The 11,713-nt window shown below is 36.1% G+C and overlaps 1 protein-coding gene across 2 annotated transcripts; it reads left to right on the plus strand.

The window, feature by feature from the left end:
• Positions 1 to 3,123: 3,123 nt before the first annotated feature.
• LOC101736699 (protein CLP1 homolog) lies at positions 3,124 to 10,215 on the plus strand. 2 transcript variants are annotated; one of them, XM_004923340.4, is made up of 9 exons: positions 3,124 to 3,450; positions 4,776 to 4,937; positions 5,098 to 5,317; positions 5,772 to 5,942; positions 6,367 to 6,455; positions 7,277 to 7,378; positions 8,256 to 8,387; positions 8,885 to 9,066; positions 10,031 to 10,215. In XM_004923340.4, the coding sequence occupies exons 1-9, from the start codon at positions 3,358 to 3,360 to the stop codon at positions 10,140 to 10,142; spliced, it is 1,263 nt and encodes a 420-aa protein (XP_004923397.1). In that variant the 5' UTR covers positions 3,124 to 3,357; the 3' UTR covers positions 10,143 to 10,215. The 2 variants fall into 2 exon arrangements, with proteins under 2 accessions (XP_004923397.1, XP_062532025.1); XM_062676041.1 differs by lacking the exon at positions 3,124 to 3,450 and adding an exon at positions 3,718 to 3,866.
• The last annotated feature ends 1,498 nt before the right edge of the window (positions 10,216 to 11,713 follow it).

An 11,713-nucleotide genomic window follows, 5' to 3' on the forward strand; every position in this document is an offset into this window, starting at 1 on the left:
TGGAATGAGCTCCCCTCCACGGTGTTTCCCGAGCGCTATGACATGTCCTTCTTCAAACGAGGCTTGTGGAGAGTATTAAGCGGTAGGCAGCGGCTGGGCTCTGCCCCTGGCATTGCTGAAGTCCATGGGTGACGGTAACCACTCACCATCAGGTGGGCCGTATGCTCGTCTGCCTACAAGGGCAATAAAAAAAAAAAAAGTTATTTTACTAATTATAAAAGAAGTCGGAAATTTAAGTACTCATTAATTACGCCTTATTTTTACTAGACAATTATGCACAAATTAACTGCATTATCAATGTTAATCATATAAGCTTTCAAATTATATCGCTATTTAAATGTAATCAGATGGTGCCGCCACAAACCAATCTTATAATCACCACATCCGAATTTAAGAATTGGAATCGTCGATCTAAAATTATTTAAGTTCTGACTGCTCGGGTTTCTCAAGCAGCCTCATTGAACTCAATTTTTACTGATGAGTAGTTGGACAGATTGAAGGTTATCAGGGTGTAGGAAATTTTGATTGCTTGAGATGAAGTAAGCTTCTCCGAAGTAGATTATTAATAAACTTGCTCAAAAGGTAAATATTATATTAATCTAAATAAAATAAAAATAAAAATAGCAGTACAGGTACTAAAAATGTAAAAAGTGGTGAGTATAATGTGTGGGGAATGACTTATAGATTTTGTTTTCCAGAAAACTGCTCGTTCAGTATTAAGTGATGTATTATAATATATAAAGTTTCATCTATAATGAAATTCAAAAAGTAAATTTTTACAATCCATTCTAATTACATTATTAATACATCTTTCCGGTTACTTTTTATACACCAAATATGATAAACTTTTCTTACAAAATATTTGTTTCTGCTGCATGCCTTATGGATAATGTTCTTTTTGCCTAATCTAATCATGTATATTATCTGTAATAAATGTTATGAATTATAATATTAATTATTCATCTTAATTTCATTTCATCATTTTTCATAAAAATAAGAATATAATTAAAATAAGACATGACTTAAAGGTCTTAGTTACCAGGTCATAAAATCCCTTTAAAAAAACAGGTACCGTACAATGGGGTAAATAGGGACAAAATCGACCTTCAGATTGAATTTTAAAATAGTTCCAATTAAATAGTCACTGCTCAACCAAAGCAATAAGTTGAGTCTTGAACGTACCTAGGTGATAAAAACCGTTACATTATTTTAATTATTCATTTTAAAGAAATAATCGGTAAAATAATGGCCGTCCCAATTTACCCAGCGTCCGGGGTAAATTGACACGGTTAAGGGTTAAATTGGGATATTTGTAAGGGTTGTCAACTCGCAGTACTGCGATATATAGGTAGGTGCCATATAATTATTTATATGGACCGAAATGATGAATACAATCCATAATTTAAGCACAATACACAACATAGTGTAAATTAAGCTGGTTTCTATTCCGAAGCGATGTGACGTAAATGATAATCAACAATTTATACAATGATCAAAAAAAGTATGTGCATGTTATATTTTAGAAAATTATTATTTAATTTCCTTAAAAATCACAACTCTGAAACGAAATCATAAAATAGAATAAAAAATAGAAAACAAAAGGACTGGAAATGCAATAATACCATTTTATTTAATCAACGTTTTCAAAATAATCTTTGAGCAAGAGTAAGATATCAGGTGAATAAGATAAAAAAACAGCTCTATCTGATTACTGCCAATAATAACAAAAATAAAAGAAATTCTTTCTAAGCTAAATAACTAAACTCAATTAATTGACTCACTCATAATTGGATATCTCGGATTTTTTATTAATGTTACATTTAAAATCTGAGGCCTGTTTTTATTTGTGTGTGTTCGTTGTGAATGTTAACAAAATCATGATTCGACGCGTGAATAGATTCTGAAATAACAAAAGTTTTGATTCGTTTGAGTTCTTTTAACTTTTAATTTTTTTTATTGCTATAAAGAACATACGACCGGGCAGATATTACAGGGTAAATGTCGCGCAAAAATAATTATATATATACTTTTCTTTTACCTATAATACTTACATAAACTAACTGATAAACACATTAACCTTCTTTACATCACGCAATTAAGTGATAGTATAGGCTAAAAAATCTATTATAAGATATCAGTGACAACCCTAACAAGCCATCCCTATTTTGTCTTTTGGCGTTCCAATTTTGTGTTTTCTCGTCCCTAATTTTTTCAGTCTCGTTCCAAATTACCCTACATACGTCCCAATTTTCCCCAAAAAGAAAGGAAAATATATACATTTTTTATTTTGTCGAAATATTGTATTTAAAATAAGAATATTGCAACTTACCGTTTGTTGTGGTATTTCCAGGTGTATTAAAAACTTATATAAATTGTGATCTTATTGAAAAAACAACGATAATATTACTTTTTTTAAAAGTTCTTTAAGCTGTTTTAAAACGCACTTTTCAACCACTATTTTAAATTTAATTAGACGAGTTTTTGGGACCAACTTAACTCATGTTTAGCACTTCCATAGTTAACTTGGTTTTTCTTCTTTAAATTGATAAATATTACCTTAAAGAAAATTAGGTAGATTCCGTGCTACAAGTACTTTGAGAATCTTCCGCAGGTTTGTCCCAATTTACCCCAGAATCCCAATTTACCCCATGTCATGGTAGAGACAGATATTTTTTTTTTTAAGAGATTTTATGACCTGGTAACTAAGACCTTTAAGTCATGTCTTATTTTACTTTATATTCTTAATTTTATGAAAAATGATAATATGGAGTGAAATGAAATGAAGATGATTAATTTGAGACATTAATCAACTGGGATGAAATTTAATGAAATGAGATGATATGGGATGAAATATAATCGCAGTAAAATGGTGGTCATTTACTGAGATTTTTTCAGTGGACTTTTTGGAGGATTACGAGAAGTTACGTCCAGCGGCTTTGTTTCATTTTCCCAGATTTGTGCACAGATATTAAACAGTTAATAAACCACCGTTATTACACATTTAAACCTGAAGTAACACTAAATAGACAAAATAAAACAAATCACACAACTTCACTCCTCGCGTTCCCGCCAAAAAGTCGTAGAGACAGATAATACACTTGGCAGCATAGGTAATAAATACACTTAATATTTTGGTAGAGATACCTACATAAATACCAATTTCGAAATTCGAATGACTTATGTGGATTGTGGATGTGTTTTCTGTAGGTTTCCTAAAGTGGTTTTCTGTGTTTTGTAATTTTTGTATGTATTTGTGTATTTGTATTGGAGTTGAATTGTGTTTACCTACTGATTTTAATTATTGTTATTGTTTTGTTAAATTTTAATTAAATTAAGTGAACGTGCAAGTCTTTCATAATGACTGAAGTGCAACTACAAGAATTTAAGCTTGACCCCGATTCGGAATTACGTTTTGAAGTAGAATCGAAGAACGAAAAAGTCGTCTTAGAGGTAGATAAATTTATTTAGTTCAGTACACTTTAACAAGCACGGCAGATTATTTATATTTATATTTATAAAAATATTTTTTTAATTAGCGTTTCTAGGTTTCATTTTCAAATTGTTTGTTGTATTACAAGGTTGATTCAAGTTGGGCTCTGAACACGACTACCAATTGACTTTAAAAATCATTTGTACAGTAGCACCATACCTGTGAAAATTTAATGCACCACTTCAAACAATTCTAACCTGAAAACACGAAAACTAAAAGCAAATTGACAGAAACAGAGAGAGGATTAGTTGAAAGCAGAAGGGGGTAGGATAGAAATCTAAACGCAACAATCCTCTCTAAAGATAATAACTAAATTTTTTATTATTAATTAATTTTTAATAATATATTTTTTATTCAATTTGGATAATTTTAAATGGTAAATTTGATAATTTAGATTACAACAGAACAAAAGTTTATGCATAGATTATTATTGAACATATGAACATGCTGCACCAATTTCATTCACGAAAATGCTTATTTTTCTACCACCGTGTCATCCCAATTCATTACTGTATTTATGAAGATTGAAAGTATGACTACTTCAAAATAACTATAATATAAATAGAGTAAGTTTGCTGTAGGCAGCGGCTTGGCTCTGCCCCTGGCATTGCTGAAGTCCATGGGCGACGGTAATCACTCACCATCAGGTGGGCCGTATGTTCATCTGCCGGCAAGGGCAATAAAAAAAAAAAAAAAAAGTAAAGAGACCTTGGTAGATTTTCTGCTTATTGCAATCACCAATAAATAAACAATTTTCATTATTTATCATTATTCATTTGTGTTGTACTCAAATTTAAAATCAAATATAATTCATTTAAATCATTGGACAGTCATTATACAGTAAATAATTGAGACTGATGTCGTTTTTCAATCTGGTGTTAAAATGTGGAATGGATACAATGTGTCACTCGGCATACTTCCCCTAGGACTGCACTAATATATCAAGAGTCATCCAAAAATCATTGAGGTGTTTTTTGACAAATATTGTTGAGAAATAGATAAAGTGTGTGACTTATGAAAACAGTGACTACTTATAATTTTCTGAGAGATGTCAAACAGCAGGCACATGGTGTCCGTTGCAGTTCCCTGATCCTGATTTATTGGTGGTCAGAGGGTTTCTAGTCTCGTGTTCAACATGTGAAATGATTATTGTAGTCTATACTCTTAATGACCTTTAGTCAAAATAATGAGTGAAGAATGTATTGTTGTAAAGATCTATAGTACATAAATATAAGTATTTGTTTAATTCAAACACTGAAACTGATAACTTAAATAATTATGACAGGTAAAAAGTGGATATGCTGAATTATTCGGTACAGAACTGGTGAAAGGAAAGCCATACGAATTTCACACAGGAGCTAAAGTTGCTGTGTTTACTTGGCACGGATGTACTATAGAACTCAGAGGAAAGACTGAAGTCAGCTATGTAGCCAAAGAAACACCGATGGTAATTTATTTGTTAGTTTGATAAATGCATGCATTATTCGTCACGATTTTTTTTATTTTGCTTTCTGAACATTTGGATTCTGAATAGTTCCAGTTAGAATTTGATTTCTTTTTTATAGTAACATTTATATTCAATTTTATTCCATTTAATTCTTGTTCAGATAGTGTACTTGAACGTACATGCGGCATTAGAACAGCAAAGAGTTGCAGCAGAACAAGAGAACACAAGAGGTCCGGTAACAATGATAGTTGGGCCTGCAGATGTTGGCAAGTCCACACTCTCAAGGATCCTTTTGAACTATGCTGTCCGCATGGGCAGGAGGCCTATTTATGTTGATTTGGATGTGGGACAGGGCCAGATTAGCGTTCCTGGTACAATCGGTGGGTATTATAGATTAAATTCTGTATGAATGTTATGCAGTTATTGTAGTTAAGAAAATAAGGTGCCTGGTGTACTCGTACCGAACACTGCAACTATGCAGGTGTTCAAACCCCGTAGGCTGGCCCCAATTTCTCAAATAAAATATATACTTAATACATGTTCACGGATGACTTCCACAATAAAGAAATAACACCATGTTCTATATTTGAATCATAAATATATTAATTTTTATGAGTACTGATGGTCATCTTGAGAACCCGCATGGGAAGGTTCTAATACCTTGCTCTTAAGTCACTGTTGCATCAAACCTCAAGTGAGCCAGCTCATTAGCAAGATACAGGTTATGATGTGTCAACAGCCCCAGAACCTCAAGACTACATAACACCAAGAACCCATTGGCTCATGATTATGATAAAAAGTTAATATAACTACATATAATTATTTGGTCCACAGGTGCATTGTTAGTAGAGCGCCCTGCGTCTATAGAAGAAGGCTTCAGTCAGCAGGCTCCGTTGGTTTATCATTTTGGTCACACTTCGCCGAGCGATAATATTGAGTTATACAACACCATTGTGTCGAGGCTAGCCGAAGTGATCACAGAGAAATGCGAAACGAATAAAAAAGGTAAGAATCTTTGTTTAGATATTGCATCAGTAATTTAATTCTCCTAAAAACATTTGCAACGAGTGATTTTCTTCTTCCATCCTTACCTAAATGCATCACCACAAGAAGAATACTAAAGCACCAGCATTAGGCATGATCTATTCAAACTCATTCTTAGCATCTTCCACAAAACATTACTATTCGTGTCGTATCATGCTAGTTAAATAAAAACATTCATCTGTGTTTTTGGACTTAAAATACATAGTATCTCCTTGAATAATAAAAAATAAAGCACAGATTGAACCAGGGATAATTATGCAAAAGTTACATTTCACTTCAGATGGTTGCAAGTATCGGTTGTTAAAAAAAAACAAAAACAAACATTAAATATCACAACAAAATTTGAAAACAAGATCATCATTAACATTAATATTTTCATACGCAGCGGCGTCTTCGGGCGTCATAATAAACACGTGTGGATGGATTAAGAATGCTGGTTACAAGGTTTTAACTCATGCCGCTCAAGCATTTGAGGTGAGTTCCTAAAATTGACAATTTCATTGACAACTGTTATGTATCTGAATTGAATTTATGGACACCACTGTTCATTAAATATGCATTACTGATGCAGGTAAGCTACAGAATGGAAAATTTAAAACAATGTTTTTGAAAAGCACAGGTTTGTTTGGTGGTAAGTAGTAACTGTCAATTTAGATTTGTCAAAAAACAGACCTGGTTGTTTTAAAGATGCATCTTAGTCTTGGTAAAATATTTTGTTCTCTATCTTTTTATTGCTTATATGGGTGGATAAGTTTACGGCCCACCTGGTATTAAGTGATTACTGGAGCCCATAGACATCTATAACGTAAATGTCGCCATCTACCATGAGATACGAGTTGTGAGGGCTCAGTATAGTACAACGGCTGCCCCACCCTTCAGACCGAAATGCATCTGCATTGCTTCACGGCAGACCTAGGAAGGGTGGTGGCACATACCTGTGCGGACTCACAAGAGGTCCTACCACCAGTGACTAAGTGTTGTTAAGTGGCTTAGGAATCTGTACACCCCGTAGCACGAAACATATGACTTCCAAATCTAAACTGGTTTGCTAACGACCAGCCAATCAACATGTATTACAATTATATATTTTCTTACTATCTTTCACATCTAGGAATGAATGTCTGTGGGCTGAAAGCATTTTTTTACTAATAATACTAAAGAGAAGAGAGAGAGAGAGATAACTGATAGTTTGAATACTTGTTATGAACACAGAGTGAGTTGATAAGCCATTCGCAGTTTGAGAAGATATCGGTATGATGAAATAAGAAATTAATAATAACATTCATAATTTTCAGGTTGACGTCATATTAGTTTTAGACAATGAGAGATTGTACAACGAGCTGAAGCGTGACATGCCTAAATTTGTGAAAGTAGTCTATCTACCTAAAAGTGGTGGGGTAAGTTGTATTGCACCTAATATTGTTACATGACAAGAAAATGAAGGTGTTTAACCTTCGTCATCAGACAGACGTTACTTTGACAACGGTCTCACTGATATACTTTTACTGGTGGTAGGACCTCTTGTGAGTCCACGCGGGTAGGTACCACCGCCCCGCCTATTTCTGCGTGAACCAGTTATGCGTTTCGGTTTGACGGGTGAGCTAGTCGTTGTAACTATATTGAGACCATAGAACTTATTTCAAGGTGGGTAGTGCATTTACGTTGTATCTAGATGTCTATGGGCTCCAGTAACCACTGAACACTAGATAGAGCTCGTCCACCCATCTAAGCAGAAAAAAATACTTTGTATGTTTTAAACTGTTTAGGTAGGCTGTAGTATTATACATATGTCTTATGTAGAAGCTACCAATTCAGTGATAGCAATAATACTGTCTATGGACTCTAGAAGCCTTTGAAGATCAGGTGCGTCGTGAGCTCAATCGCCTATATATGCAATAAAAAATGTGAGTGCACGCATAAGTAACCCAACGTGAACACTATCACGATCGTTTCTATGACTCAAAAGGTTTAGCAAAATATATAGGGGTTAAATTCTTGAATATATCGACGCTTGAAAGGCAAACATGACTAAGCGACAATGCGTGAATTTTACAATAGACTAATTTAAAGTTGAAATACCTGAAAAAAAATATATTTTAATGAATCTAGCTGTAGGATTAAAATTATTTTAATAGACATAGAAATATATATTTTTTGCGCATCGAATATGGTTATTGCCTATCATTTACAAAGCAGTTATTGTCGCTTAGTCACGATTACCTTTCAAGCGACGATATGTAGATGGACATGTGTTATCTGTGTGCCCCCGGGCAGGTGGTGGAGCGCTCCGGCACGCAGAGGGCGGAGGCCCGGGACGCGCGCATCCGGGAGTACTTCTACGGGAAGAGAACACCATACTACCCGCATTCCTTTGATGTTAAATTCTCAGATCTCAAGATATACAAGGTATGTTGTACTGTGTAAAGTTTTAATGAATTAATGTTCATTCGCAAAAACTATTTTGTCCCTAATTAAAGTAGATCTATCAAGTATATAAAGGGTGTATGTATATACAGTATATACAGGGTGTCATAAAATATGTGTTAAGTCAAATAGAATTTTAAGCTAATTCTTTGTTACTGTTACTGAGAAACTTTTTGTCCGGGTCATTATAAACAATCCTTTCAGTGGTTTATGAAATACTTGGTATAATTTAACATTTTTGCTATCATTATTATACAAATTTGCATAAGTTCAATAATTTCATTCGTCATCAGTTTATTTATGCAGTTATGCGTTTTTTTTAATTTATTTTTATTGCTTAGATGGGTGGACCTGATGTTAAGTGGTTACTATAGCCCATAGACATCTACAACGTAAATGTTGCCATCTATCAGTCTCAGTACAGTTAGAAGGGCACGGCAGAAGTAGGCAGGGTGGAGTCACAAGAGGTGTTGAGGCAGGTGGGCGCGCCGTCGCTGCCGGACTCGTGCATGCCGCTGGGGATGCGCGCGGAGGACGCGCTGACGCGGCTGGTGGCGGTGTGGGGGGGCCGCGCGCTGCAGCACCGCCTGCTCGCCGTGTCCTTCGCGGCGGAGCCCGACGACCACGTGCTGCACTCCAACCTCGCGGGGTTCGTCTGTGTGTTAGTGTCCACGATTTATTCATTCAGCTTTAGAACGACCCTCTAGCAGTCATCTGGTGCTATTAAAGCCGCTTTCAAACTACGCTATCAATCAAATAAAAAAATTCAACATAAATGAAAGTACCTACTTGTTGAACGTCAAAAAGAACTACCGCCAATTCACAAAAACTAGCCTCCGTCCTGAGAAGAACTGGCAAGAAACTCAGCGGGCATGTCTTTTATTTTAAATATTCATTTATAACATAATAGCACTAGCTGACCCGGCAAACCCGGCCTTATAAATAATTTCTAGGAAAAATAAATTAACGTAGATATCAAGGACGCCACCCAAACGCATACAAAAAAATCATTCAAATAGGTCCAGCTGTTTCGGAGGAGTTCAGTGACAAACACATGATCCACTCGATCGTGGAGAGAAGGGAAGGAGGACAAAGCGAGCTAGGACGTTTCTCTTATACACAGCATTCCCTATTACAAGAGAAATCTGATTTAAAGATGAAATATGAAGAAAACCACAATACTACGGAACATACGGCCCACCTGATGGTGAGTGGTTACCGTCGCCCATGGACTTCAGCAATGCCAGGGGCAGAACCAGGTCGCTGCCTTCAAAAGAAGAAGCCATAAGAAGATACACTTCTTTCACGTGAACGCGCACCGTTTTATTATTATCTTTACTTCGAATATACGCGTCCAGATACGGAGCTGTGTTATATTACAGGCGCGGCTTTAACTTTTTTTAATGTTTAGATGTGTGGACGAGCTCACAGCCCACCTGGTGTTAGGTTACCGGAGACTATAGACATCTACAACGTAAATGTGCTACCCTCCTTGAGACATGAAATTCACGGCAGTAACAGGCAGGGTGGTGGTACCTACCCGCACGGACTCACAAGAGGTCCTACCGCCAGTGATTACGCAAATTATAATTTTGCGGGTTTGATTTGAAGTTTGTTTTTATCAGAACGGCAGTCGACATGGAGCGACAGACTTTGACGGTCCTGTCCCCGCAGCCGCGCCCTCTGCCCAACACGATCCTGTTGTTATCAGAACTACAATACATGGACAATCATTAGCGTTGATAAGTGCTTAGACTTAAGATGTGTTACAAGACTGTAAATTATCGAATATAACTTGTTTTAATATTTATTTGTCGTTGTTTTATTTTTAATTACCCTGTCCTTGACGTAAAGCATTTACAACTTTTTGGTTTTTCTCTTTAATCAGTATCCTGTGCTTTTATTAGATGCGTTAAAATTCATTACGTAATGAGTAAGAGCGTGGCTCCGGCGAGCCATCTATACTAATATACAAATCTACAGTGGTTTTGCGGCTGTCCCGTCATAACTACTGAACCATGCATCCGATTGACTTGAAACTTGGTATTCATGTAGAAAATACATGTACTTAATGGATAAGCTAATATCTATACGAGTGTTGGACTCCCTAATAATAATGACAATAAATAATAATGTTAATTTTAAATGCCCAGCGAGGCGGGCGAGTACGGCTAGTCTACTCTAAATTTAGAGGTTCGTCATTGAATTATAAGACATATTTTCTCTTGAGCCGTTTATCGTTTAAGCTTTTTCAAGACAGCAGCTTGATTGTTTGGGTGCTTTTCCAATCTTTCGCGGTGTTTTTGTCTAAATTTGGCAATTTCTTGCATCACTGTAGGTATCCCTAGTCCTTTGTGTATTTTAGTGTTTGTGACCAACCACGGAATAACACTTATAGAGCGCAAGATATAATTTTGCATTCTTTGTATTATCCTGATATTCGAATTACAGGCCGCTACCCCATAATTCGATTCCGTAGAGCTAAATTGGTTTAAGGATAATTTTGTAGATTAAAAGTTTGTTACTTAGCTTGCTGTTACATCCCAACAGCCTATGGAGATTTATGTATCGGATGCTTAGTTCCTGTCTTTTGGTCTTGATGTGTTGTTTCCATGTTAAGCAGCGGCCCAATTGCATTTCCCAGGTATCTTACGTTGTCTTGGTGAGGCAATACAGCGTTTTCGACATGAACAAGTGAACAATCACCTTTTCGTAACGTGAACGAACTTATTTGCACTTTTTTCCCTACCTGTGAAAGGCTTGAAAGGCTATTTCAGCTTCTCCTCGACGAGTAGATGAGCTCACGGGGCTCAAACCGGAAGTGTTGCTAATACTAACCCTAGCAAGAGCAGTGCTTCGCGGAATCTACCAGCGGATCGGAAACGCGACCCACTCAGAAGATCCGGCGAGAAACTCAGTGGGCTGTGTCTGTGGGTTAATTTACTCGTCGAGCTCTTCGTCGCAAGCGACGGGTTTGACGAGGACGGTGACCAGTGCTTGTGGTACCTAAAAGCACCGTTAATGAATCGGGAGGATCCGTAATGACTGTTTGAATGAATGTTTAGGGCGACGTCGACTGTTTACCATTCGGTCCACAGGATCGGGTATGAAGTTTGCACTAGCTCTTATTCGCCACATATGTAACCATGTGTTTATCAAAAGCTTTTTGCAATCTCTGTGATGCTATTTACAAGTATGAAATATTGGAAATAGGATTTAATAGAAACCAACTCGGATGAAGTTTGCGGCCGGTCGCGGAAAAATAACTAATGAAGTAGATATTTAAGCCTAGAGTATCCGAGAAATCG

This window comes from Bombyx mori, chromosome 25, assembly GCF_030269925.1.
Source record: "Bombyx mori chromosome 25, ASM3026992v2".
Classification (NCBI taxonomy): Eukaryota; Metazoa; Arthropoda; class Insecta; order Lepidoptera; family Bombycidae; genus Bombyx; species Bombyx mori.